At 37.6% G+C, this 26967-nt stretch overlaps 1 protein-coding gene across 1 annotated transcript; it reads left to right on the forward strand.

Moving 5' to 3' along the window:
- Nucleotides 1-24635, forward strand: LYPLAL1 (lysophospholipase like 1). Its single transcript, XM_009276853.1, has 5 exons — nt 1-13; nt 302-401; nt 11058-11227; nt 22857-22972; nt 23644-24635. Exons 1-5 carry the CDS (start codon nt 1-3, stop codon nt 23881-23883), a joined length of 639 nt encoding a protein of 212 aa, XP_009275128.1. The 3' UTR covers nt 23884-24635.
- Nucleotides 24636-26967: the final 2332 nt, after the last annotated feature.

Consider the following 26967-nt stretch of genomic DNA (forward strand, 5'->3'; position numbering starts at 1 on the left):
ATGCAAGTAAGAGGTAAGGCCTTGTGCCTGATTGGGAGATACTTAAGCCATTGGATGTAGTAAAGTATTTATTAAACTTATGCTGTGGGACCTCTTACATAGTCTGTTTCTAGGAAGTTTTGAGTCCATCTTCATTGGAAAGGGGATTGAGGTTATTCTAGACAGTTCCTCTTTAGCATTTTGGAGGATTAACCTTGTGATTTAGAAATTAGATCAATCTGGTATAAATATATTTGACATGGTATAGTTTTATTTCTAAATGCACAGAATAATTCTTGTTGTACTCTTCTGTGTGATACAGGTGATACTGGCCAAGGAGCAAGAACATGGATAAAACAAATTTTGAATCAAGACATGGCTTTCCAACATATAAAAGTAATTTACCCAACGGCTCCTCCCAGGTATTGTTTAATATATTTTAACTGTAGGATTAAATTATTCTAGTACTGTAAAATACACTTGTGAATACTGGTACAGACTGTAAGAACACTTCCTTCTTCTTTTTCATGTATATGCTTTTTGCCAAAACTGGAGCTCAACAGTGCATTGCTGCCCAGGGACTGTGGTTTTAAGTGGTTAAGACTCTAAATGGTTAAGACTTCACAGAAATCACAGTCTCTAATTCAAATTCAGGTATTGTCCTCATAGCATCTTTCCGTCTCCTTGATATAAATAGAAGAAGATACTCCAATGTAAGTTGTAATGGCATTATAGAGCCATGTTCTGGATCACAGTCCTACCTCTAATTAACTCCAATAAATAAACCACTAAAATATTCTGTTGTATATACTGCCAGGTTTCAGTTCTGAAGGTGGTTGGTCTTTTGGCAAGTAGGATGTGAAAGATCTTCAGCTGCTGGAGAAACACTGGGAATTTAAAATTTACACATTTCTCCTTGAATCCTGACCCAACTGTTTCAATGAGAATTGAGTTCAACATTCGCTGTAGGCACAAATCTGGTTATTAAATGACACTGTGTGTTCAGTGGTAGACCGGAAATATAGATAAAAATATTTACCCCTGGGAATTTGAAAGTTAATGAGGTCAAACCTAAAGGCTAAAAGTTGGACACCTGCCTCCACATTTAGCTATCTAAAGACACAGCCTTATATTTCAGAGACTTTTAATTTTTTTAACATAAATTCATTTTTAAGGTGTCTGTGGCTCTAAGTTAGGAAAATGTTTCCTTGAAAGGTAATGGGGCTTAAGTTTCTTTCTGAATTTGTGCGTAAGTGTGGATGAATGCTGAAAGGAAAAGGAAATTGTGACATTCTACACAGACTTTCGAGGTACAGAGGTTTGAAAGTCAGAAAAAAATTTCTTGGAGGGCATAAACAAGTATAATAGCAGATTTTGTCTGGCACTCACTAATACATGAAAAAAAACTTTCCTTGACCGTGTATTTTTATGATCTACTTAGGCAGGAAAAGCAATTGAGAGATTGCAGTGTGAATGTACTCACTGTGTTACAGAAAAATCAAGCCTGTGAGTGGAAGTCTATGAAGCAGTGCGTTTTGGGTTAGTAGGTGGCAAATATGATTTTCTGTAAATAATGTGCTCATTACTTCATTGATGACAGGCTAAAGTGATGCTAGAGTTATCAGTGGCACATCACACATGCTGACGGGCTCCGTTTCTTCCCTATCAACACAGCAGGTACTGGAGAAATGCAGGAGGTTTTGCTTCCCTATGAAACGATCTTGCTTCACATGTTATATGCAACCAGAGCACCTCAGACCACATCTGTTAGGCCAGTGCTTCACTTTTCCATCCCGCTGCACTTCTGAGGTCCAATCCTTTTCTCATTTGTTTTGGTTTCTTTGGATAACTACAGATGTAAACTATGTATAAATGATTAACCAGCAAGATCTCCTGACTCAAATGAGTGGTGTTAATGGGGAATTTGTTTTTATCTTAAGACTTTGGATTTCAGTACTTTGGTAAACAGATGGGAAGAAAGATACTGTTGTAATTAAAAGATGTGAATAAACAGTTAACTCCACTCTCTCCTTCTTTTTTAAATCGAGGTTATTCTTCTTCTCTAGAGCAGATAGAGGTCATGCACGAGTTGCTAAAAACCACTTCTGAATCAAAACTGTGAAAAGTTGTATATTCAAAAAAAAAAAAATACCCACACTGTCTTTGACTGGCAATATGAAGTACGCTTGGGAATATTAGTGTACAGTCCTCTGTTGCTGATAAGCACCATTAGCTGACATAGTGAAATAAAACAGATGCCCTTAAGTACAACAATGTTTGCCACTGTTTGCAGCAATGCTGAAGTGAAGTTTGTGAAGATGTTATTAGTTGAAACCAAATAACAGAAGCCTTTACAGACCCATTTCACGTTGTTTTGGTATTCAAGTCCAAAACACACTATGCTTTTGAAACATTTGTAATGGTTGCTCTCCTTTCTTCCACAGAAAGGAAAAACAAGGCCTAGAACATCCAAACTGGAATGGCAGACATTAAAATAATTATATCTTCATTAGGAACTTGAATATATGGTCTGATTTTGTGTGTGTGTGTATGTATATATGTTTTGATAAGAATTCCAAATGCTTCTGGCACCAGTGGGGGAATTCAGCATCCTTGATAATGAGACCTATAGGTAGACGGTTACGGGTGTGCAGATATGCTGAAGAAGGTTCTGATCCAGTCTTTGATCATGTAGAGACAGAGCAATATGCTGGTCGAAAGCTACACTGATGTGAGTGAGAGTCTCTGTGGGTGGCACAACCTGCCACTGCATTGTCAATTACAGGAGCAGAGTGCAAAGCTTGCCAGCAGGTTTTTACACTGATGATGAAATCAAAGAAAAGCTTGAAGTTAGGCAAGACCATACTAGGATTGCTTGGCTAATATGCTCTTCTGGCAAAATACTGTTAATGTCGATGTAGTTCATTCTCTATAAACTCCTGTCTTTTCCAGCATAACTTACCACATACACATTGAATGCTCTCCATCAAAGTAGTTATGCCAGTAAAAGCAGGTGTGATGATATAACTGCAATGCTAGAGGCTTTGGCAGGATAAACTGCAGGTCAGGAATACCTCTTCACGTTTTTGATGGATATAATTCTGCTGATAGATAAATCTATAGATTTGGCCTTATACATTCTTCACCTCTATTAAATACAGTTCTGAAAAGCAGTGGAGTTCAAATTTTTCAGAAAACATTGAAAATATTTTTTTCTTTGTGGAGGGTGGATGGGGTTTATGTTTACATTTTGTTTAGATTTTTATCCCAGGCACTGAAACATACATATTTTTCATTTACTACAACATCAGAGGTTCAGACATGTTTTGATTCGAGTCAATATGTTTGAAAATTATTTTGGAAAACCAGCCCAGCACATAATCTAGAAGAATTCTAAAACATGTTCTCTGGGTTCACGAGCATTGATTTTGGCAAACGCTAGAGAGGATACTTCCATTTTATGGGTAAAAGCAATAGAATGTTACTGAACTACATTTTATACAACTGGTTTTTACTGTTCTCCGTAGGTCTCTGTAAAAGGTTACACTTTTTAAAAAAATTACTTTAATCATTTTTATAATGTGCAGGATCTGTGTAGAGAATGATCACCAGATGTCCCCTGGACAGGTAAAGTTTTTGCAGCGTTTTGTCACACTCATCCCCCATTACTTTGGAAAGTCCTATGAGTCTCATATTTGTTTCCTGAGCAAAAATAACAGAATGTAGATAGTGCAATTTACTATTAAAAAAGAAAAACTTGCAAAATTTCTAAGTAAAATGCTAATGGTAAAAAGCATGCTTAAATAAAAAAGGGAAAAATATGTGGATTTGAAGTCTCAATGTGATGTAGTGGGAGTAGTGGCACCTGACTTTGGAATATGTTTGGAAATTAAATGCGTGTAGCTGGCGCATGCAACTGTTGCTTTACAAGTGAATTTTTAGACATTGCTTAGAGAGGTTTTGGTTTTTGTCTTTAATGTAGGCAACTGGGATACTTAAAAATGAGTAGAGAACTTATTTTAATAGGTTGTTCTTTTAACTTTATCTAGCTTTCTTTCAAGGTCAGTGCTTCTGTACATAGATTACACTTCTTAAACACAACAGAATTCTATTTCCTCTCCCTTGTAACGCTAATGTATATCTTTAATTAAAAAAAAAGAAGCTCAAATTGTAGCCCTAGCAGCTGATGCAATCCCTAAAGCCACGTCTACAGTAATAGGTTTAAAGGAGAGGGTTTCCTTTTTCCTTTTTTATTTGGGTCAGGATGGCTACAGCTTTAAATACTGTTTCAGCTGCTACAACTGTGACTTAAACATTAGGTTTCTATTGAGTTTCTAAATCAGAACTGAATACCACCCAATTTAACCTTTTTTTTTTTTTAATAGAAAGTGATAGTTTAAATTGGCATTGCAGGAGCTAACGTGGTAAAGTTAAAACCATTTAGGCTCCACTTGTTTTAATAAGTATACCTTCCCTTCTATAATTCCCTTAAAAAATCTAGGTCAAAGATTCTTTGCGTTGTCTAGCATTCCATTCTGACAGTCCTTCTCTTTTGCAAGTCAGAAAGTAAACTATAAATACTTCTGGGGCTATTTTGTGGATCTTTTTGACATTCGCTCAACATACCTTTCTGTGGCCAATAAGTCTCCATGCAGAGTTTGTTGTCTGGTTTGGTTTTTTTTTTTTCCCCCCAATTTATTCTAATTTCCCTTGTCTCTGAGTATGTGGCTGGTAAGGACTGCTCAGCGTTACATGGCCTGATGCTCCATCCTTTCACCTAAGTTCACATCTTTGCTCGGCTCATGGGTGGAAATGAGTTTCATCTCATCGTAGTCCCCATTTGGCTATATCGCAAAACCACCAGACAGTTTGGCACCGCTCAGCTACATTGGCAGTCTCTACTTGTGAGAGGCCTAGGATTGGAAAAGCAGCAGGGGTACTGCAGGTCAGACTTGAGATGGATTGGCGGAGCCGTGTAGGGGAGCGTGCATGGTGCCTATCATACTACGTTTGGCTCAAGCAAATGTTATTAATCCTTCACTTTTGTAAGCCCTAACCTCATTCATAAATTTAACACAAAGAAGTCTTTTTAGAGGTGGAAGTTTGAGGGACAAATGGAAAGGGTTTTGGTTGGCATCATGGGGTGGTTCTTTCATCTCCTGTAAGTAGAAATGTAACATTCTGCATAATAATGATGGAAGCATGCTTGGATAAACTTTGTATTTTCCTTTTATTTCTCCTCTTGCATTAGGTGAGGAAGACATATGGATACGCGTACATGTAATGCTTACATCATATACTAAATACAATGTGGAATGCAATAAACGCTTGTCAAATATACTTTAGTCATGCTTTGGGAAAACAAAGTAGAACATGATGGCAATAATCATGTATTTCTAATCCCTTTAACTACATCGTGCTCTTGGACATCCTTCCTCTTGTTTTTCTTCTCTCAACCGTTTTCCAGTGTAGGAGAGTTGGAGACAGTGGTTTTTATATGGCCCCTCCAGCAAGCAGTTGTGGGGTTCTAAGTTATGTGTTGTTCTTTGCTCTTGCTTTACAGTCTTTTCAGGGGTTTCTGTGCTTAGCTAGTGTCATTCATCCATCCTCAGTGGTGTTTGCCACCAGCTTGTGAAAGATCCCACTCTGAATCCCAGAGTGTCTTTCAAACCCCGTAATGGAGAACTGATTCAGATTGGACCCTGGTTTGCTTCTTGCCACTTTCCTTCAGTGAATTCATAAAGCAGCCGCTATTAGCTGGTTGCTGAGGAACTGGCAGTGTCTAGAAAAGGTCATTTATGGTCTTCTCAACCATAACATTATTGCTGTTTCTCTGAAATCCCCACAATTTACACCCCACCCCCCAAAAAAAATCCAAACCCAACAAACCAACAGAAACAAACTCAGAATCTGACCTGCTGAGTTTTATGTCAGCTTGTATTGTGGCTTCCTTTGTCTTGAATGAATAAGATTTGTCCCAAGTAACAAAAGCTGTCAACATAGTATTTCTTTAAGGTAACTGTTCTGTACTGGTTCAGTTAGCTCTCATTTCAGGCAGTATATATCCAGAACAACTATTAAAAGCATTTGCATGTGGTTGAGTTTTATATACCCAACAACTATTAAAAGCATTTGCATGTGGTTGAATGAACAGGCCCAGCCTGTTCTGTGGAAAATTGCTCCTCATGGAGATCACTCTTGCCTTCCTTTTTTTAATTTTTTTTTTTTTTTACTTATACTTCCAAGTTTAAGCTCTTTGAATTTCTGACACATCTTATGCTGTGTTACTGTACCGCAAAGCTTCACTGTTAAGATATGTTGAACCTCAGTTTTAACATAAGATATACCTTGGACTAGAGCTTTGAATTATACTTCTGATTTGAATAGGTGGATTCTCTGCCTTCCCCCCCCTCCTTTTCTTTTAAAATTCACTTTCTGCTTCAAGCAGACAGTGGGAATTAAAAAGCAGAATTATGAAGTGGATTTTCTATTGCGGTGTACTAGTATCAGCAGTGAGATTATGCTAGCAGAAAATTTGGGACTGGGGAGTAACTTTGCTTTCATTGGAAAAACCTGCCATCAGCTTTAAGAGAGTCAAGACTTGCTTCTAGAACTTAAGCGGTCTGGCAGTGTGCTCTGTAGATTTTCTCGAAGGGATGCATAGACTTCCAAAAGACAACATTACAATGTCTCATGCGACTCTGTGCCTCCTAACTGAGAGGAGATGGGCTTGGGAAGGAAGCAAAAGTAAGGATTTCAAAAATTTTGATCTTTCTCTTTCTTTCTTTGAATCTTGAAGCCTAACTTCACTATAAATTCCCAGTTCTGTCTGACATCTCAGGAAGTTCTGTCTGGAACTTCAAGAAAGCTGTAAGCCAGCACCAGTGGTCTGGGTTTTATGTGACTGCATTAGCAGGGTGATCATAGTGCTGAGTGTGAAGGCAGTGATATGGCTGTGCATCGGGAGAAAGAGTTGGGGGAAGAATATTAACTATTTGTCAACATGCTGTCTGCTACTCTTATGTTTCTTATTTAAAGCAGCTAGTAGTGCTGGCTTGTCTTTTAACTTAAAACGTTGGACAGGGACAGTGATTTATTGGATAACAAACAAAAACACCTGTAGTTTTATGTGAATTGCTATGCTAATAGCATCATTTTGGAGATAGAATTTGGCATGTTTTTAGATCTGAATTTGAACCTTGTGTAGCATCATTTACTTGCTCTCCACTTCTGTTAAGATAATTTCAAACTATTTAGCGCAATTCTAAACGTGATTAAGAAGGTCTAGAGTATATAATCCACACTCCAGGAAGGTGGAAAAAGATGTGTTTTTCTATCGGTTTTAAAAAAACCGAAACGTTTATTGCTTCCTGCTTTCATTATATTTTCATCGTTAGTACATAACTGACATTAGGAGAAGCTAACCTATCTTCAGTTTGTGAAAACTTGAATGATCTGTATTACTTTGAAACTTTGCAGTGAAATCAACAGTGAAAATTACTTCTATCTGAATACATGTTTAAAAGATTGAAAGGATGATAAATACTTACAGAGATATTACAGGATAGATTTTCCTTTTAAGAAATTCAAATATTAGGTGTGTAGGATCTTCTTGAAAGTGCAGTCTTATGCAAGAAGTGTATGTGTGAGAAAACAATTGTAGATCTATGTGCACCCTTAAAAAATAAGACCTATAAAGTAATCAGAAAACATGGTCTAGAGTGATTTGATGATGTTGGGAAGCATTTTAAAGATTCTTTTCTGTAGGGTGCCTGCAGTTTCTTAAATGCTGTTTGATATTAGCCATGTCTCTTTTACGTCTTTGTTTCTCTATATTTTTAAATGTTAAGAGTTAGTTCAATTTGTAGGAAATTGTGTTTCAAATGTCTCTTAAAAATGGGTAAAAGTTTGGAAGTTGAATATACCCAGAGAGAAGGTTCTTGATTCTTGTTTTCTTATATGGATTTGAATCTTTTGTGTGCTCCAGAGCAAGCAAGACAAAAACACACACCCCCTTTAAAACTAAACAAACAACAACAACAAAAACCCACACACAACTTGGGGGGCTATATATTTTCATTCTGAGTTTCAGCAGCACACGTTTTAGAGACATGGAGCTTTATTTTTAGTATAATTTAAAAAAGAGAATAAAGAAAGTGAGGCACAGAGGAAAAAATCATCGGGACTAATGTTACAAGTTTTGATTAAACTTAGGAAAGCAAAAAATCCAAACTTAAAGCTGACCATTTGGTCTGACACTGTCCTTAACTGACCATGCTGATCTTACCAGATGGAGTTTTCACTCCACTCTGTGTTTCTTTGCTTTTGTGTATTTCAGTCCAGCTTCTCGTGTCACTGTAACATAGGGATTTCTTTTATTTTTTTCTTTTGTGGTTTAATTGTATGAAAAAATTTTGTTCTGTATTCTTGGAGCTGTACAGATGGTTCCATGCCAAACATATTTGTTTACCGTGGTAATGTCTGAGTTGTAGTGTGCCAGCTAATAAAGGGATTTATTTAAGGAACAAGGTGAATGACTAAAACAGATGTGCCAGTTGGGTGAACCATTAAAAGAATCTTACTTCTCAGCTTTATGTAAAGGTTATTTTTAATGCATTTCTGAGAAATCAAGGGTGGTTGCAAGGATGTTTTTGAGACAGCTGAAAGCATCTTGTCCGTTTGCTTGGGGGTCTTTTCCTGTGGACTTAAGACACATTAGTCTTTCATCTTATCTTATGGAAGAATTTGCAAAGACAGCAGGTGAAGGTCCTGGGTTTTGACATCTGATCAAGTATTATAATCTCATCATGGATTTTGTCCTGTTCATGAATTGCGTGATTCTGTCTTTCAGTTGTGGGGAAACCTGTTTTAATATTTCTGTAAATTTCTGTAATGTAATACAAATACGTATCTTCATTCCATGGAAATCCTGGGTCAACCTGCTATAATAATACTAAAACCTTACAAATCTTTTCTCACACAAATGTAAGGTGCTCTGGTTTTACTAGAAAATGAAGCACTCTGGCTGCTAAGCATTTTAACAAGGTTTGATTTAAAAGTGTTTGAGAGAGAAGCTAAAACTATGAATTAAATGCTGTTTGCCCAAGCGCTTAGTCTGATGTACATCACATTGTCCAAGTGACTTCCAGAAACTCCACTGATTCTGCTGTTGTTGATACTTTTGACTGGAATGTCTCATCTTTGAAATTGACTTTTGTGAATTAGAGATGTGTAATCTTGTTTCTTAGGTGTTGATCAATTCATTTGGGAAGGATCCTGGAGACAGTGATAATGCTAAAGAGAAGTTTAAAAAAAAAAAACCAAAAAAACCCAAAAAAAGCAAAGGCATTTTAATAACACTTTTTAAACTTAGCTTTAGCTTGTTGGGTGTACAAAATATTTCCACTGAATTTCCTTTAATTTAGGAGTTACCTTTTTTAATAGAAAGTGAGAGCTAACTTGAAAAAAAAAATCGTTAATTCTGGTGCTTAAGTATATGGTTTGTTTTGAATTAAGCAAATGAGGGGCTACTTTAAGGCCCACACTGTACTAAACTTGACCATGTACTTGTATGACATTTTGAATAACAGATTGTTGTGGTTTTTAGGTACTCATTCCTGAAGCTGTGCTCAAAAAGATGAAAAACTGTAATCTGTCTGTACCCATCTGTTGCTGTTGGTTGCCTCTTTCTTTATATTTGGCTTACCAGCTTTTAAGTCATGGACTTTCTTTATTTCATGTTCATGGCACCGGGCAGAAGATGATCTGTGTTCCCTCATTTTTGACTTGTGTGACTGAGTAATGCAAATAGTATACTGCCTCTTGTACGCTTGTACTAGTGGCAGTATTTCTGGTTTAGAAATAGCAATTTACATATATGAAGCCTCTCTGGTATTAGTAAAGGCAGAATTTGTTCTTTCATTAAGAATAATTGAAATAGTGGCTTTCTCATTTTACTTTAGTTGTGTTTTTGAGCCTCTCTGGTATTAGTATAAAGGCAGATTGTTCTTTCATTAAGAATAATTGAAATAGTGGCTTTCTCATTTTAGGTTAGTTGTGTTTTTGTTTAATCCTAGTACTGAAGAAAATCCAGAGAGATCACAGAAGTCAATGTTAGCATTTTCAGTGGGTTCCCATCCAGACAAATTTATCAAAGGCTGTCTGTTTGTAGGCAATGATTGTAATCTGATCTGAGCTTAAGTAAAAATGAAGAATGTGCCCCCTTATTAAACATTGCAATTAAGGATTTTAGGGGGCTTGGTTTTGAGATGAAGCATCGATCTCAAAGCAGTATGTTTGGTATTAAATTGTAGAGCCATTGCAAGGCAATTAGATCACCTTTCTTGGGATTTCAGGGCTCTATTCATCATCTTTATTTAAAAACAAAGAAAAGGCTGCTTTGAATTGTAGCTTCCTTGATTATCTGAGGTTTGGGCAGCATGTTAAAGCACTTAAAATACTGATCTGACAACACAGTATTGGGGGGGGGGGAAGTATCATTATGTCTCTAATTTGCGTCTGTGCACCAATCCAGTAAGCAACATGACATGACTTTCAGTTATTTTTATGAGATACTTGCCCATTAAGGTGAGGATGGCTGTATTTATTTAAGAAAAATTGACAGAAGGAAGAAATTTTTGTAAATACTCCTGTCAGTTTTCGACAAGAATAAGACAACTGAATCCCATAAAGTTAGCTCCTGCAAAGCTGTCTTGTTTAGCAGTTTCTTCAGTTTGTCCTATTCCAAGGTGGATTTCAACCCTAACTTTGTTTAGGATTAAGAACCTCTTGACAGGCTTAGGATTTAAAATGTTTAGCTGACTTGATCAACCTTGACATTGAACTGACTGAAACTTGCATTTTATACAGCTTCCAAATGCTGTCTTCATTCTTGAAGGACAGTGTTTTGAATGCAAGGAAATGCAATGTGACTGGATGTGAATTGAGTTAGACCCAAAAGAGGTTCCTTCTCTCCTTGGCTGGAGAGAAAGTGAATTGTTTTTATTTATCAGGTATGCTGAAGGCTTTTGGTCTTATGCTTGCTTAATCATTTGTTTTCTTTCCTTCCACCACTCCAGGCCATATACACCTATGAAAGGAGCCTTTTCCACTGTGTGGTTTGACAGGTATAAGATTTCTAATGATTGTCCAGAACACATTGAAAGTATTGATTCTATGTGCCGGGGACTTACAGACTTGATCAACGATGAGATTAAAAACGGCATTGCAAAGAACAGGATACTAATAGGTAAGAGAGACTTACTTCTAATGTGTTTATTTTAATGTTTTTTTTAATTGTTAAGAGATCATCTACTTTGAATTTACTCCATCCTGAAAGCTCATGAGCGTGCCTTGCAGCTGCTGAATAGCCCCTTCAGCAGCCAATCCTCCAGAATATTGAAACATTATTTAACCTGCATCAGCTGGGGAATGTGGCTAACTGCAAGCAGTGTCCTCAAAAATGTAACTTTAAACTACTTTTATTGTAAATAGTCATTTGTAATCGTTATTTAAAATACAGGGTGGGCAGTGACTTACTTACATATTTTTACTATTTCCTTTTAGCCCTTTTTGAGGAATGAAAAGCATACTTTCCCAAAATTACTTGTATTTAGGAGAATGGAGATGTAGCGTATAAATAATCATGAGATTTTCCTTACCCCTCTAATAATTTTGGATTAATTCGTGGGGGAAAAATTTTGCATGTTACACATCACTAAAGATTAACGCACTTGATAACAAGTGGAGTATTAGCTGTCATAGTTCATATGTGTCTATCTTCCTGTCCCTCTTAATTTCCACGAATCTCCAGTAACTTTCACAGTACTTCTGTGAAGCAGATAGTGGGATTTTGAGGCACAGGAGTTGAGGGAATGGAGTAGCCTGTGTGAGAGAGGGAATGAGAATTCACGAGTCCTTGGCTCCCTGTCCCATCCCTAGACCACAAATGTTGGGGAAAAAAGTCTTAATGTGGGAACTTCATAAATTTTTGGCCAACTGAGTCATGCCATCAAAATCCTGCGTGGTGGAGCCACTGCCATTCAACCTACATGTTTTCTTGGTCCAGCCCCATGTTGCTCTTTGAAGGCCTCTGTTTACTCTCCCTTTCTGGCTCATTGCCCTGGCTGCAGAATGCATTGTTTTGGATGGCTGTCAGCACAGTCTCTTTGATCTGTCTTTTCTGTGTTATACCTGCTGGCTTGGAAACAGCTGAAGAAGCGCAGGTGCTTTTCTGTAGGGTGAGCTGGGAGATGTTCTGTGTACAGATCCAACTTGCTACTAGGCTTTTCTCCTTTCTCTGTAGCCTTCAAAATGAGATCTAGTGAGACAGCGGAGTATGAAAGTTGTTTTACAAGTTGTAAGCAGAGTAAGGAAGTTGGTATGCACCGATTGCTTCAGCCCGTAGATTCTTTGGAAGTCCCCGTCTCTGTGTGTTTGCATTCCTCATCTGTAAATCAGAAATAATTATACTTATTTTCTTACTCTTGAGAGCTTTGATTTCAGGCTTCTACAGTAAGGCACTGTTTCCTTGCCTCTGTGACAGAGACGACTTGCATATATCCTCACAGTTGAACCTAATATTCGTGCTACAAGCCAAATAGGCAGCCCTGAATTAGCTCCATCCAAAGTGCAGAAGCGACCCATGGGGATGCAGAAATTCGCTGGTGGAAAATGAATTGTGTCACTTGTGGCTGCACAAGATTAAGTGTTCTTCCACGAGAATTTTGTGCCTTCTCTGCACTGATTTTGATGATTAACCGGTGTGTGATGCAGTGGAGAATGAAGCTTAGAGATCCCGTAAGGTTTCTGTGCATAAAGGTTGGGTTTAGTATCAGTCTGAGTCAGCCTAATGTGACATTCTTAGTTGTTTAAGATGGCACTTTGTGCAAATAATTGCCCATCTTCTGGCATTGTGTCTTACAGGGAATTAGGAATTCTCTAAAGGCACCTGGCAGCTTTATAACATTTTTGATCAAAAGAGAATATGAGGCCAAGGTGTAGTTATGAAGATATAGTCAGTATGTCTGCACCAAACTGTAATGTCCACTGGAAAAGGAGAAATGGGTGGCCTGAAATTTTTCTGAGTTTGGGAAAGATTGGTGTACAGAATGTCAGAGAACTAAGTCCTGTTAGATGTTTTTAGACTTCTCTTTGAAAAAGTCAGGAATATCCATCTGATACAGGAAGAGGAGGCTTGAGGTAACAGGTGGGGAGCAGACAGTAGATTTGTGACTGCTGGTATCATAGAGTTGGAGGAGGCAGCCTTCTTGTGGTGAAGGGAAAAATAAGACAATTATAGCAGAGGAAACCATGGTGAAATTTTGCTATGAATATTTCCTCAGTGCATTCAGTGATGTTGAGTCATGTTGGAGATCCGTAATGGGAATGCTGGTGCCTATCTTATTATGGAAAGTAGAGACAAAATATTTGAGAGAAGAGACTGGAGGACTTGGGAGTCTGTGAAAAGCAGTGGGGGCCTTTTCAGGTAGGTCACAGAAGCCAAGAGCGCAGAGCAGTTGCATGAAGAGGTAGTTACAGGGAATGAAATGGTTGTTAAAGGGTTAAGGAGAACTGGGTTGTGGGACTGTCTGTTTTGTAATGAGTGGGAGTTTTAATGAGTGGAAAGAAAACAAAACGAGCATGAGGAGGGTAACAAGATTGAAGGTTATGGTTTTATATGGAATAGCAGGCTAGAAATTACAGGCTGAGGATGAGTGTCAGATATTGTTAGATGAGGGCGAGCGAGGTGTTAGGCAAGCAGGAAGGTGGGTAGCTGCTGACAGCTCAGAGGTGTGGGATAAGAAGGCAAGATCTGAGGGAGCACTGTGCAAAGGAGAGCAAGTGGGAAGAGAGGGGAAACAGGAGCAGGCTCTCAAGCAGTGGAAAAAGAGAAGCCCAACACCTGGTGTTCTGGGGGATGATTCTCCTTCTGGAGGCATTCAAACTTTCCACAAGCCTCAAGATTGTGGGTACAATAAGATCATTTGTTCTGAAAGAAATTATAGCCTGCACTGTTTGTTTCAGTAGCACAGTTAGCTCTGAAATCCACAAGTGGCTGCTTGTAGGGCAGAACTCTAAAGCTGGGGATGGAGTCCAGGTTGTGCGATGCCACTCCTCTTTTTCTATATCAAGAAAAATGTTGGTGCAGCCTTGTTTTTAACAGCTGTTCTGTGAATTTACTTCTAAAGAATTAAATTACTTAATCTACTGGAGGTAAATAAAGTCTTATTATTAAAATGTCCATATCAATTTAGTGTAACAACCAGCACACGGTAGTACATGGCTCATCTACCCATTCCTATTTCCTGACAGTTTCATGAGTTGCTTTCCTATTAATACAGAAGGCTTTTGAAGGAAGTAGACTTCTGGTTCATTAAGGTTTATTTCCCCTAACCTTGGAGGAGGGAGGAAGGGAGACTAACTGCAATATATAATTATTCAAAAATAATTATATCATCCCCAGATTTTGATAATGGAAGTCACTTTTTAGCCAGACATTCTTGTTGAGTTACTCTTACTGGTTCTTCCTGGCTAAAGCACTTCTTGCAAATAATCCTGTAAGTAGGTTTATATTGACTTTGGAGATAAAAGAGGATGATAAAATTAGTCGAATTCTGACACTTGGAACTTTAATAGTATCCCTTCTTAAAAACTGGATGTATTTCCTTCTTTATAAATGCCTGAATTCATTGCTAAATTAGCTAAACAAGCAAATAACCGCAGTTTGAAATGTGGGACAATCATTTCTTTTTCTATTTAAAGCTGAATTGGTTTTTCAGGTGGTGGTGGTGGTTTTGCTTTGTTTTGTTTTCTTGTGTTTGTTTGGTGTTTTTTAACTGCTTCCATAGTGATACTGCACTATAAATAACTCCACTTAGGTGGAAATTGTCAAAGATTTCAACAATCTTATTCAAGAATATGTTAGAAGCTCTTGAAAGAAATGGCCACTTCACATTGGAGCAGTCCGATAGTGCTCACTTTAGTCAAATACACTTCAGTGAAAGGCAGTCTTTTTGTTCTCTTTTTTGGTTCTTAATTTAGCGCTACTTTCCTACTTTTACAGGTCACTTTTTGTGTAGCGCAGAAATGCTGATCCAAGCGTGTTGGTGTCTGCCACCTGTAGTCACTTGTGTAGGCAGCCAGTGAAAATAAACTTTCCATTACAGTCCTGTAGATTTGACTGTATGCCAAAAAACACATGCATGATTCCTGACCCCTTGTACTGTAACAATAACACAAGACACACAACCACTTTTTGTTTACTGGTAGACTTCTTACATAGCTACTGAACCATGGTGGAAGTAACATGAAAGCTCTGTGCTTCTTGTAAATATTAGCATTTCCATCTCTCTCAGTGAGTGTGAGAATGGGATGGGGAGGAAATATCTTGGCTTTGACATCCCAGAGAAAGAGGATTCTGTAAATATGGGAAGATAAAAAAATTAACAATAAATCGTTAAAATATTGGACAAACTACTTCACCTACAATCTTGGTATTTTATGTCTTTGGCTTCTAAGCCTTTTGCTGTCACTCATCCTGTGTTATATCTTCTGCCTTTATTAGGAAAATATTGTCTTTCATTTAGAGGCACTTACTACCTTGCTCTCACAGAGTAAATTCATGGTTTTACATTGCCGTTTGTCGCTGCAATTCAAATGAGATTTCACTTTCTGTACCACCCATTATGTGGCTTTGTGGTTTATCTAAATTATGCCTATGAGATGCTGGGCTCAAAGCAGTACTGTTAGTCCATCTCCCCCATAATACCAGCAAACATTTCATTAATTTTCAGTGCATCAGTGTAAATTTGCATTGCATTTGTACTTCAGGGAAAATGTTTGCTCCTCTTGTTTTTTTGCACCTGAACTGGCCATTTATTTTTCTTTTCGATCTCTACTGCTCTTGTTAATTCCTGATGTGCAAGCAAGAGACATTAACAAATGAACGTTTCTGTTTCCTTCATAAATCATTCAGCAGGAGGTACAAGTGCTAATAATTTTAACCAGAGAGTAGGATCCACCGCTTGTCACTTTGTTTCCCAGCTCTTGATGGTGTCTGTATTAATGTATCTAGAAATGAGGGTCTTTGAAAGGTGGCACATTCTTAGTTTCGATCTGCATGGTGAATGACAGGCTTAGCAAATGATAGTGAAGATTAAGAGTAAATAAGGCTCACAGGAGTAAAACCAAAAATAATTCAATCACGATGTTGTCATTGCATATTATCATCAGATAATGGCTTTGGGAAGAAAAGAATTATAAAGTGAATCGAATTCTGATCTTTTCAGCCCTAGTAGAAACTCTGTTGAAAACATATGCCTACTCATCTTTAATAAATGCCTGAATTCAGTCAGAATTAAACAGATGGATGGGCTTTTACAATGGTTGAGAGTCATGTGTGGACATGCCACAGGGTGCACGTTAACCTGTACTTTTTTCACAGTCGTGCCTACAGGATCATAGAAGAGCGAGGCGTAACAACATTCGCTAATCCATCTTCATGTGTCAGTGCAGGTTCAGCTCTATTTAGGCAAATCCTTATCATTGCTTTTCTGACTTGTTCTAAAAGATCTCCATTAATGGAAGGTTCACAGCTTTCCAAGGCAACCTGTTCCTGTGCTTCACTGTTCTTCGCTTTAGAGAGCCTATTTTCTAGTTTCTTTTCTGTGATTCCATTTAAAATCATGAATACCATGAACATAAAGAATAGGTTATTCTCTTTTTGCATGTTGTGCAGTTATACTGACTGTAAAAATGACAGGTAAGTGTTGCAGCAGGGCTGTGCTGTCCTCCTCAGAAACAACCAAGAAAAAACACTAGGTAAATAAAGCAAGCCATAGATTTGATAGAGTAACATCTTAGTAAAAATTGATTTGAGACTTTTCATGGATTTTATTTTCCTTCTAGTGCTAACAATTATGATTCCTTAGGTCCACATGTTGGGATCCCCTCTACTACCCATATCAGTTGAAAATAAAACCGTAACTGGTTCTGGTTTTACTGCGAGTTGATACATTAGAAACTACTGTATACTTGTTTTTACAAGAAAGCGGTAAAACTTGTACCACTTAAATATGCATTTCAGAATGTTTTTTGGCTGGTGAGAAAGTTGGATAGCAAATTGATTCATGTTCCTAACAAGAGGAAGTGTCTGAGCCAGTCAAGGGAAGTTGCCTTTGTTCTTGTAAAGACTCAGTTACTGAGTAACAAACAGAATAAAAAGGCTATCAAAGGTGGAAACCATTCATTGCAGTTCTGCTAGTGTGTAAGGTTAGTGTTTAGTGAAGTTTCATGAATAGATTAAAAGGAGAAAATCACTGCTGTGAGGAAGTTCACTTGAGACAAAGTACATGTTTGAGCACTTACACAGGAGCAGTGTTCAGGGAGTTCTGTGGAGAAGGGAATTTGCTGTTCCACTGGCATTTGTACTCTTTGCTGATATTCATATATGAACACTGTTAAATGTATATAATACTTCCATTCATGAATGAAAAAGGAAGGTCAAAACAGAAAGTCAGCTTCTTTGCAGATGATGTGTAGAACCAAAGTTTTGCTGTTACCATTAATAGAAGGTAAATCACAGAAAGTCCCTAGGGAGAGCGGAAAGTAAACTGAAATGTAGCTTTAGGGCAAAATTTCTGATAACAAACTGATTAAAGTAACTCCAAGTTGAAATACCTAAAGAAAGGAGAAATTGAGAATGAAAAATGCTGGGAGAATGGAAAGAAAATGATGCAAGAGTATGTGATGTATTGTGGTGATAACGGAACGGGCAAAGACAATTTCTAACTGTGCTGGTGTAGCCTTATACAACAGAAGAGTATTTGTCTCTCCTTGCACTGTGCTGGCACAGGCACCGTATACTGTAGCATTCATCTCTTTCCACTTTGTTACCAAAGCTGTACTGACAAGTTTGAAGAAATACAGAGAAGATGAAGAACAACTACTAGAGAGAAACTAGTGAAGAAACACTGCTTAAAATAAACAACCCAAAACCCACCCCTACACCCAAGTCTGAATCCTTACCTCACCAAAGTCTGGGGCTTAGCTGCTCCTCTTCCTCTTTTGGTTCTGTGCTGTAATGAAGCAGTTTCTACCTCTGCCACTCAAATTCACGCGAGAAGAGCTCAAGGTCTGTCTCTGCAAGGAGCAGATCTGTACTCAGTGCAGATGGCAGAATTCATGCACTAAATGTGATTAATAACTAAAACTCAGCTGTGATTTCTAGTGTGGAAAACAGCTTTGATCACATTTTAAAATTATACTGGAAAGACCGAAAAAGGGATCCGGTTTGTTGTTTCCTAAGTCTATAATCATTATCTGTAACAAATTGACTAAGGCATTTACAGTCAGATCTATATGACTCAGGAAGCAATCAGCAATGTCAAACCTGTGTTTGTTAGGTGTTTTTTCTGTAAAGAAGAATGAAAACCTAAAGGGCATTCTGAACTCAGGAATAGGTCATTGCAGGCACTAAAGTGGAGCGTGGGGGAGAAGGCAGAATTTTTAGCATTCTCTCATGTATACAGGACACGAGAGAGAGAGAGAGAGATACAGAATAAAGAAACCTTTGTGCTAGATAATAAAGTTAGTCATTTTCTGAGATACAAACCCAAACATTGTTAGACCAAATACAAAGAAATTAATAAAGCTGAAGTTTGACAGTAGGTAAATATTTGGTTTCCTGAACTCGATATAATGTTCAGGTGTCATCATGGATCAGATTATCATTTCAGACAGATACAAATGAGGAACAAATTAATATAAATCAAGATCATTAGCAGAAGTGAGCTCAAGGTTTTATACAAGCATTTTGATGTTTAAAAGGCTCCTAAGGCCATTTACAAGCTCTGGAAAGAAGGTTTTATTACTGAAGAATGGCAGATGTGATGAGGGTTTCTATTTTATTCAAGCAGGAATAAATTACATACAAGAAATTCAGTCTCTCTTCACTCTGTGTTACATCATTGTATGGCTGGGATTTACCTTAACATGGTTACAGATGATGTTCCAGCAAAGAATGTTTTGTTTTTAGTGAAGTATTGCATGGGAGTTTCCTTCTCATTCAAATTCTTTAATTTGGAAGTGTGATGATCCTGTGATTTCAGCAGATCTTTCTCAACTAGCAAAGCAAGTTTACAAGCAGCTTTCTTCTCACTGCAAAGGGGTTTTGCCTAGAAACCAGCACTACACAGAAGCAGATTTGAGGTCATAAATGCGTGCTTGAGTGAAGTTTCTTTGCAACTGAAAGAAAAGTGCTTTACTTAGTTGAGTCTGTTTTGTACGTGCTTATCTTTCAGCCTGTGCATAAACCTCCTTTGTAAGGCAGGAAAGTTAATGCCAATAGTTAGATGCTTTCCTGAACTGGTATCCTGAGCATTGTAGAGCAAACACTTTTTAACTGTTTCGAAGCATTAATCACAGATCCCTTTAAAAATAGATGTAAGGGGAAAGTTGGAAAGTGAACGTACTTTTTATGTGAAACCTATTGGCAAATTCTGAACTTCTGTGCACACCCTTTGTACTTCTTGGAAATAGATTGGTCTGAAGCGAAGGGCTTGCTATGTTCTGCCCGTCTAAGGTTGAAATGTTGCCGTGTGATTTTTGATCTTGATTAACACTCGTGACACAATCTGCTTAGCAATGCTGTGAGGTTTATGTATTCTTTATGCTGAGATCATTGGTGTACATAAGCATACTTCTACTTTTCTGTTTTGCTTACATTCTGACTGTCACTTCATACGCTTGTTTTGTGTGATATCTGCACATGCCTCTTATTTTTCCTTAATCCAAAATGTGAATTCTTATAGAAGTTCTTGACTGAGCATGTCTTTTATGTGTTATGTCAAATTTATGCTTATACTGAAATACTTCTTGTAATCGAAAAAATTTGTCTCCAACTACAAATGCCTATTCAAATTGTTGTTTCTGAAGCATTTACTATACACACTTACTCAGAGATTGTTGTGGTATCAAGTGATAAACTTCAGGTTTTCCCCTGGAAAATCAAATTCAAAGAACTAGTCCTTTGTATTACATTTTCTCATAGTAGTATGAGCCACATAAAAGAACCATTACCTAATATTCTTCTAAACAGAAGGTGACTACATTGTCAAAGACTGCTGGTGAGTAATTGCAGATAGTGTTGCCAGATTGTGACTAACTGGGTACAAAATTTTAGATTAAATCATTTACAAACTAGTAATGAGTTTTCAATGCAGCTTTTTTTCCTGTATTCTAAAATACTTAAAATGGACTTCACTTTATATGTGGACAAAGTATATCTGTATTTATTTGCAAGCAAATGCAAAATGGTCTCTTAGAGTAGAAGTGCTACTTTTTGGGTTTCGGGATGACAGCATCATTCAGAATGATCAAAAGGAAATGAAGAAGTAAATGATCAGATTCCACAGAAGAGAATAAAGGAAACTTCAGCACAAGGTGGTGTTGTTTACATTGTAAGTTTGTGTAGATGTTGTATTTTATATACTTTCTCAGAAGGCTATATTTTTTTCTCTCTGTGAACATGGAGTCAATGGTGTTGAATTTTTGTGATTACTATGACACTTGTGCAATATATTTTCATTTCTTTTCATTGTAGAATTCTTTTACGTGTGACGAGAACATGTCTGGTAGGAAATAGTGATGCAGATGAAAGGCTTGCAGTAGTATTTTCAATATTTTTAATACTTTCTCAGAAGGCTATATTTTTTTCTCTCTGTGAACATGGAGTCAATGGTGTTGAATTTTTGTGATTACTATGACACTTGTGCAATATATTTTCATTTCTTTTCATTGTAGAATTCTTTTACGTGTGACGAGAACATGTCTGGTAGGAAATAGTGATGCAGATGAAAGGCTTGCAGTAGTATTTTCAATATTTTTATTTTTGTGAAGACAAGTTTATTCAAAATTTTAGGTGATGTGGGCTGTGTGAGTTTTTAAGGTGTGCTCTGAACTTCTTTACCCACGTTCACTCCTACTTTTCCTCAGCTACCTTTGTTTCTGAACCTACACTGGGCACTTAGACATACTACATTTAACTTTGAACTGGTTAAAGATTGATTCGTAGGGTAAATAGCAGGTCCTGGCTTTATTTACCAAAGATAAATATCAGAGTATTATCAGCCCCCTGGGTGCGTAGCTAGGGGATCCCAGGTGTATCTCCTAGTTTGAGGATACAGCTCTCCTAATGCAATTAAGGACTGTGTTTGAAAAAGGAAGGCAAGACTTCAGTCTTCCATGTTGTGTGGTCTTGCTCTTTCTCTCTAAGAACCAAGTTCTGTAAGTCAGGAACCTGCAGTTACCGCTTTTGGTGGTAATCATCTCTTAAGACTACAAGGTGACAGTAAGTAGAAAGAAGAATCAGAAATTCAGTAGAAATTCTGATCAGAAATTCATCAGAAATCAAAAAATAATGTTGTGTGGGAGAAAGAAAGAAAACACTTCACGTCTGGATTAGTCTAGTGTTTTCATGAAAATTTCCTACACAAATCCAGCCAAATCTTCCAGTCATAACATGGGATGGAGTATGAGCTAGAAGGGCCTCAGACCTGCTGGGACTTGCAGATAAACTTGCTGGAAGAGGAGTCCCCATTAGGAACAGTCTCACCGTGACCCAACTAATATTTATGAAGTGCAGCGTTTTCTGCCTCTGAGCTTGTGTGTGCCAGAGTTTTACTGTGTGGTCCCAGGATCCAGTGAAGTACCAAAGTTGCAGGGTGTCACTGGGCTCAGTTTCGGTGCTGCAGGAGCACCCATGTCAAACTTCTGTGTAGCACAGAAGTCAACCCCAGAGGGCTTACATAGCCCTTGCAAAAGAGCCATTCCCATTCTGGAGTCTCATTTTAATCGCTTCAAAAAGATAACAAGCTGAAATGGTTTGGTATTTTCTCTACTATTTTTGCATTTCTTCAATCTCTAATTTCATGTCTCATGTGTGAAAAGGTCTGGGCTCAGAATTTTGCAACTAATTAACACTAGTTAACTACCTCACACAAACCAATTGTATCACCAGTACCCTGGATGCTAATGCCGCTCTAAGTAGAGCTGTAGTCATAACCTTTCTGCTGGTTGTTGCCATCTCTGTGCTAGAACAGATTTCAGCAGCCAGTCATTCTTCACCGTAGTCATTATCTGGATACAGTCAATATAATAGCCTATATACTGTGTCCTTGTGAAGTAATGCGGTAGTGTGGATTTCTTTCCTAATGAATAAGCATTTGTCATGTAATTCCATCCCTGAGGAATTATCTCGTGTAAGGAATTAGTGCAGCTGAAGAGACATATGGAACACAAAACGCCATTAATTCAGAGATCCTGTTAGAGCTCAGGTGGGGTACATCACAATTTTTCCCTATTTATTATATATCCTAAGGTGTAACAACAAAAAAATCCTCAACTTCTGTGTACTAGTCTAATGTGGTGAATGTTCATTGATTATGTACAACAGTGATACAGTTCTTTCACATGGGAATGCTACTGGCCTAGGGGAGAAATAAGTTGAATAAAAAAAGCAGTGAGAATTATCTGTTCATAGAGTTTTGCTTTGTTAACATCAGAGAATATATGGCCACAGTGTTCAACTGCCTGGTAGGGACCATACACGAATGGCTTCTAAAGTAATGGCATTTTAGCTGATTTTTTTTAAATTATTTTTCTCTCTCAGTAATGAATCTTTAGCAGTACTTTAGCTATCCAGCTTCTTAATTGAATCATGCTTTGATTTAAGATCATTGTAACCTTTATGTTACTCAAGAGGCTTTTTGATTGCATTGTGTATAAAAGAAATAAGTCTGACGATGCAAATAAATTGGATGCTGGGTTGCAAAGACATATAGCAAAATCCAATCTTCGTTTCTCTTGTTGCATCCTAGGAGGCTTTTCAATGGGAGGTGGAATGGCAATGCATTTAGCATATAGGTTTCATCAGGATCTGGCAGGAGTCTTTGCTTTGTCTAGTTTTCTCAATAAAGACTCTGCTGTTTACCAGGTGAGTGTGTGGTAGACTTTACAGAAAAACTGCTTAGTTAAAAGAAAAACACGATAATTACAATTGAGTTTAGCATGTTTGTTCATCTGAGGCAATTGATTAATACTCTAAACTTATGACATTTCCTGGATATAGATAAGCAGAGTATTAGTGAAGTGAGGCTTTAAAGCTGTCTTTACATGATGTTTTGTTGCTTTTTTTGCACAGACAGTACAATTATTTTATTCAAAGTAAGTCAGTGTAGAAGGCAGATTAACAAATGAAATGCTTTGCAAGTTGTCAGTGTAGAAGGCAGATTAACAAATGAAATGCTTTGCAAGTTGTCCTTAGTTGTTAGAGAGTCCATGTAAGTGTAACTATTCTTTGAAAATTTGTGATGAATTATGATACTCATGGGCTCCATCTGCTGTCATGAATTTTTTCTATTTCTCATATTTGGAGAGGGGTATAGACCTTAAAGTAAACCCTATCATTTGTCAAGAGTTAGCACATTGGAATTTGAAGTGCAGTTTTTTCCAATAGTTCCTTGTTTGCTTTTGTAGAAATAGTACAATATGACCACTAAAACGCAGGTTAATCAATGAAATGCTATGTAAGTTGTCACCATGTAATTGTAACTATTCCTTTAAAATTTTTAGTGATGTGTCTGACAGTGTTTCTTCTCCATCTAGGCTTTGAAAAGAAATGAAAGTATTCTTCCAGAATTATTTCAGTGTCATGGAACCGCTGATGAACTAGTTCTGTACTCGTGGGGCGAAGAGACCAACAAGATGTTGAAGTCACTGGGAGTATCAACATCACTTCATACTTTTCCAAACCTTAATCATGAGTTAAGCAGAACGGAAATAGAAAAACTGAAAACCTGGATTGTAAAGAAATTACCTGTTGAAGCAGCAAAGACAAATGAATAAAAGAAGATGCAGCTTTCATATACTTCCTGACTTTTGTGGTTTTAAGATCATGCGTGGCATGTATATGGGTTATATATACATATATATATATACACACACACATATATACGTTATATAAGCACAGCTTCAGGCAGACACTGTTGTATTCCATAAAGTTCACTTAAGTGGTGAAATGATGGTGCTGACTACTAACACTCATTTTATCATATGGGTTTCTTTTTCTGTTTTCTTGTCCATTTTTTAAATACACATCCACATCAGTCTGTGGAAAATAATGACTGATAATATTAAAACCATTCCTAAATAATCAAAACAGTATTCAGAAAGCATTGCTCTGAATTTCCCAGATACCTTTTTCCTTTTTTTTTTTTGTGTGTGTGTTCTAAGATGGAAAAATATACAGTGGTATGGTTGTCTTTCTAATGGCATTACAGGAGAAAAAGGCCAATTATTAAAATAATGGACTTTTACTTGTAGAAATACATGCATATATTCAAGTTAGTTCACTGAGAGGAACCGTATTGGCTTTGGCTGGTTTCTCAGCATGTGGGAATGAACCTGCCCCAAAGCAGAGTTGTATGTCACCTCAAAAAAAGGAACTGAGGTTTGTGTTACATTTTTAAAAGTCATAAGTAGCTGTGTCTACGTATTACCACAGGCTCTTGTTATTACCCATTCTCATTATTTTGTTACTCAGCGATCTAGCTTTGTCTGTGTTGTTTGAGCCCTGTGTGGATTATAGTGTAGTTTTTTTTAAAAAAAAAAAAAGTGCCATCATGATTGTTAAGATCTATCCTGTTTTTGAAGAAATCATTCTTTGGGCACTGTTCCTGTAGAAACTTATTTTTGCCAACAGTTTTATTTTGGTCTGCAAGATCACTTTTTAAATTAAAAGATGAGGATACTTGACTCCTCTGTGAATATGTAAGAGTTGTAAGTTAGTGTAGTTTTTTTTAAAAAAAAAAAAAGTGCCATCATGATTGTTAAGATCTATCCTGTTTTTGAAGAAATCATTCTTTGGGCACTGTTCCTGTAGAAACTTATTTTTGCCAACAGTTTTATTTTGGTCTGCAAGATCACTTTTTAAATTAAAAGATGAGGATACTTGACTCCTCTGTGAATATGTAAGAGTTGTAAGTAATGATTGTGATATAAAGAAAAGTTGTATCCCATTATTTTAATGGTGGATGATTCATCTCTGTGTCAGTTTGATAAGTTAACTCAGAGTATAAATATCTATTCTTATGTAATTTTAATGCTTTTTTTATCCCCCCCGCCCCATTTTCTCCTCCCCAAATTCAGTAATTTTATTAGCATGACAAGGTATTCAACCTTTTGCCAAAGACAATAGATCCAAGTCTCTTGCTTAATCTTCTCCTTCCCCCTTTTCTGAAGAGTGGATCTAGGACACTGTTGTTTGCTCTGTCACAGCAGATTGCTGCCAGTATTGGCTATGACTCCAGAAGTGTCGGCCAGCTCTGGGGGACTAAGAGTTTTGTTCGAATCCTCATGCACCGAGACCTAAGCCAGCTTTTACCTATCTTGAAGAATAAGCAAAGGGGAAAAAATGTCACTGTTCTAGTACAAGGCATGTAATTGGCAGTAGCGAGTAACAACTTCCTGCTGCTAAAAATATTTTGCTTTATTTCATTTTGGTAGCATTAGCAAGTCAGCAGTCTGTTCTGAAAAACAGGATTTTAAATGGCACATGAAAACTCAGCTATTTGAAACAGTAACTGAAAAGCATTTTTTCCTGGTGCCCTAGGCTTCCTAATTACTACAAATTAAATTGAAACAGGTGTGTTCAGAGGCAGCTGAGCTAACATTGCCTTGGCCCAACTCTAATTACAATCCTTGACAAGTGGAGTCGTAGCATTTTAGCGATAATACATCATTTTGAGTTTTGCACCATTTTCTGCTCTTCTGCAGTTCTTATCAGGAGGCTATTTGAACCACTCTTGCAAGGTGGTAATTCATTTTGGTGACAAGTGCATTCAGATGGGGAAGTGGCGGGCTCCTGGCAAGGTGGCTGTTAACAAGGTCAGAGAACAGCACAAAACAGTTGAAATAAGATCGTGGAGGGAATAGAAATTATTACCAAGCCAAACCCAGTTCTTCCGATTGTTTTTGCTGTCTCAATAATTGCAAATAGAGTGGGTACAGAGTTTGGTTTTATTCCCTTGATATAGGCTGAGAAGCAATTACAAAGGTCTGCATTTCATGACATTCTTAGAAAACAGTGAAGTCCCCAGTTTGCATCTGTTTTCTTCCATCTTCCTCGTCTTGTGAGTGAAATGCCAACTAATCAGGAGATGCATTGTGACAAAAGATTGGAAATCTGTCAGTTGTATGCTGTAAAGGGGTCCCAAATCTCAGAGTTTTGAGGTTACTTTGGGGATGTTAGAGAACTTCTCGATAGCGTGTTCCTTCAGTCTGCAGGTAGCTCCAGTGAGGACAGCGTGACTTGCCTAGCCCATTTGCTGAGGATGGTGTGGCTCTGTGTCCCAGATGGTGCCTAGCTCAGGTTGGACAAACAGATTGAAGTTTAGCCCAGAAAAAGTTGGGACTGTTGGTTGGTATTGAGAAGCAGCCAGAGGCAATATTAGTCCTTTAAGACAGTGGGCCTGCTGTTAGATCTCTAGTCAAATGAAAACTTTATTAGTCAAAATTAGCCCAGCTGCTTGACAGCATGTTTCAAAAGTAATCCACGTAGGTTTTTGACTGACTGGGCTTTTTTGACCTGGACCCTTTTTACTACACTTAAAAAAAATTCATTCTCAAATTGATACCGGAGCACAGGGCAGGGTTCCTTTGCCAAAAGGGCACGTCAACAATGCTTATGGCACTACAGCTCCAGGATCTACTTGTTGATTGCTGGGTGGAGTCTGAAGTACTTCATAGAATGTTGCAGGATCAAAAAGAGTTTCCTATTGACTGAGTGGTTGCACGTTGTTGGGACAGAGTTACAGTAGCAGGTGCCAGGGCATACAGAGCCCTGAACTGGTCTGTCTTATCAGTTGTATCTAGATTTAGATGAAGAAAATGGAAAAGAATGCAACTGTTTTCATTCATCCCTAATCTTTC

This window comes from Aptenodytes forsteri, unplaced genomic scaffold, assembly GCF_000699145.1.
Source record: "Aptenodytes forsteri isolate BGI_AS27 unplaced genomic scaffold, ASM69914v1 Scaffold465, whole genome shotgun sequence".
NCBI lineage: Eukaryota > Metazoa > Chordata > Aves > Sphenisciformes > Spheniscidae > Aptenodytes > Aptenodytes forsteri.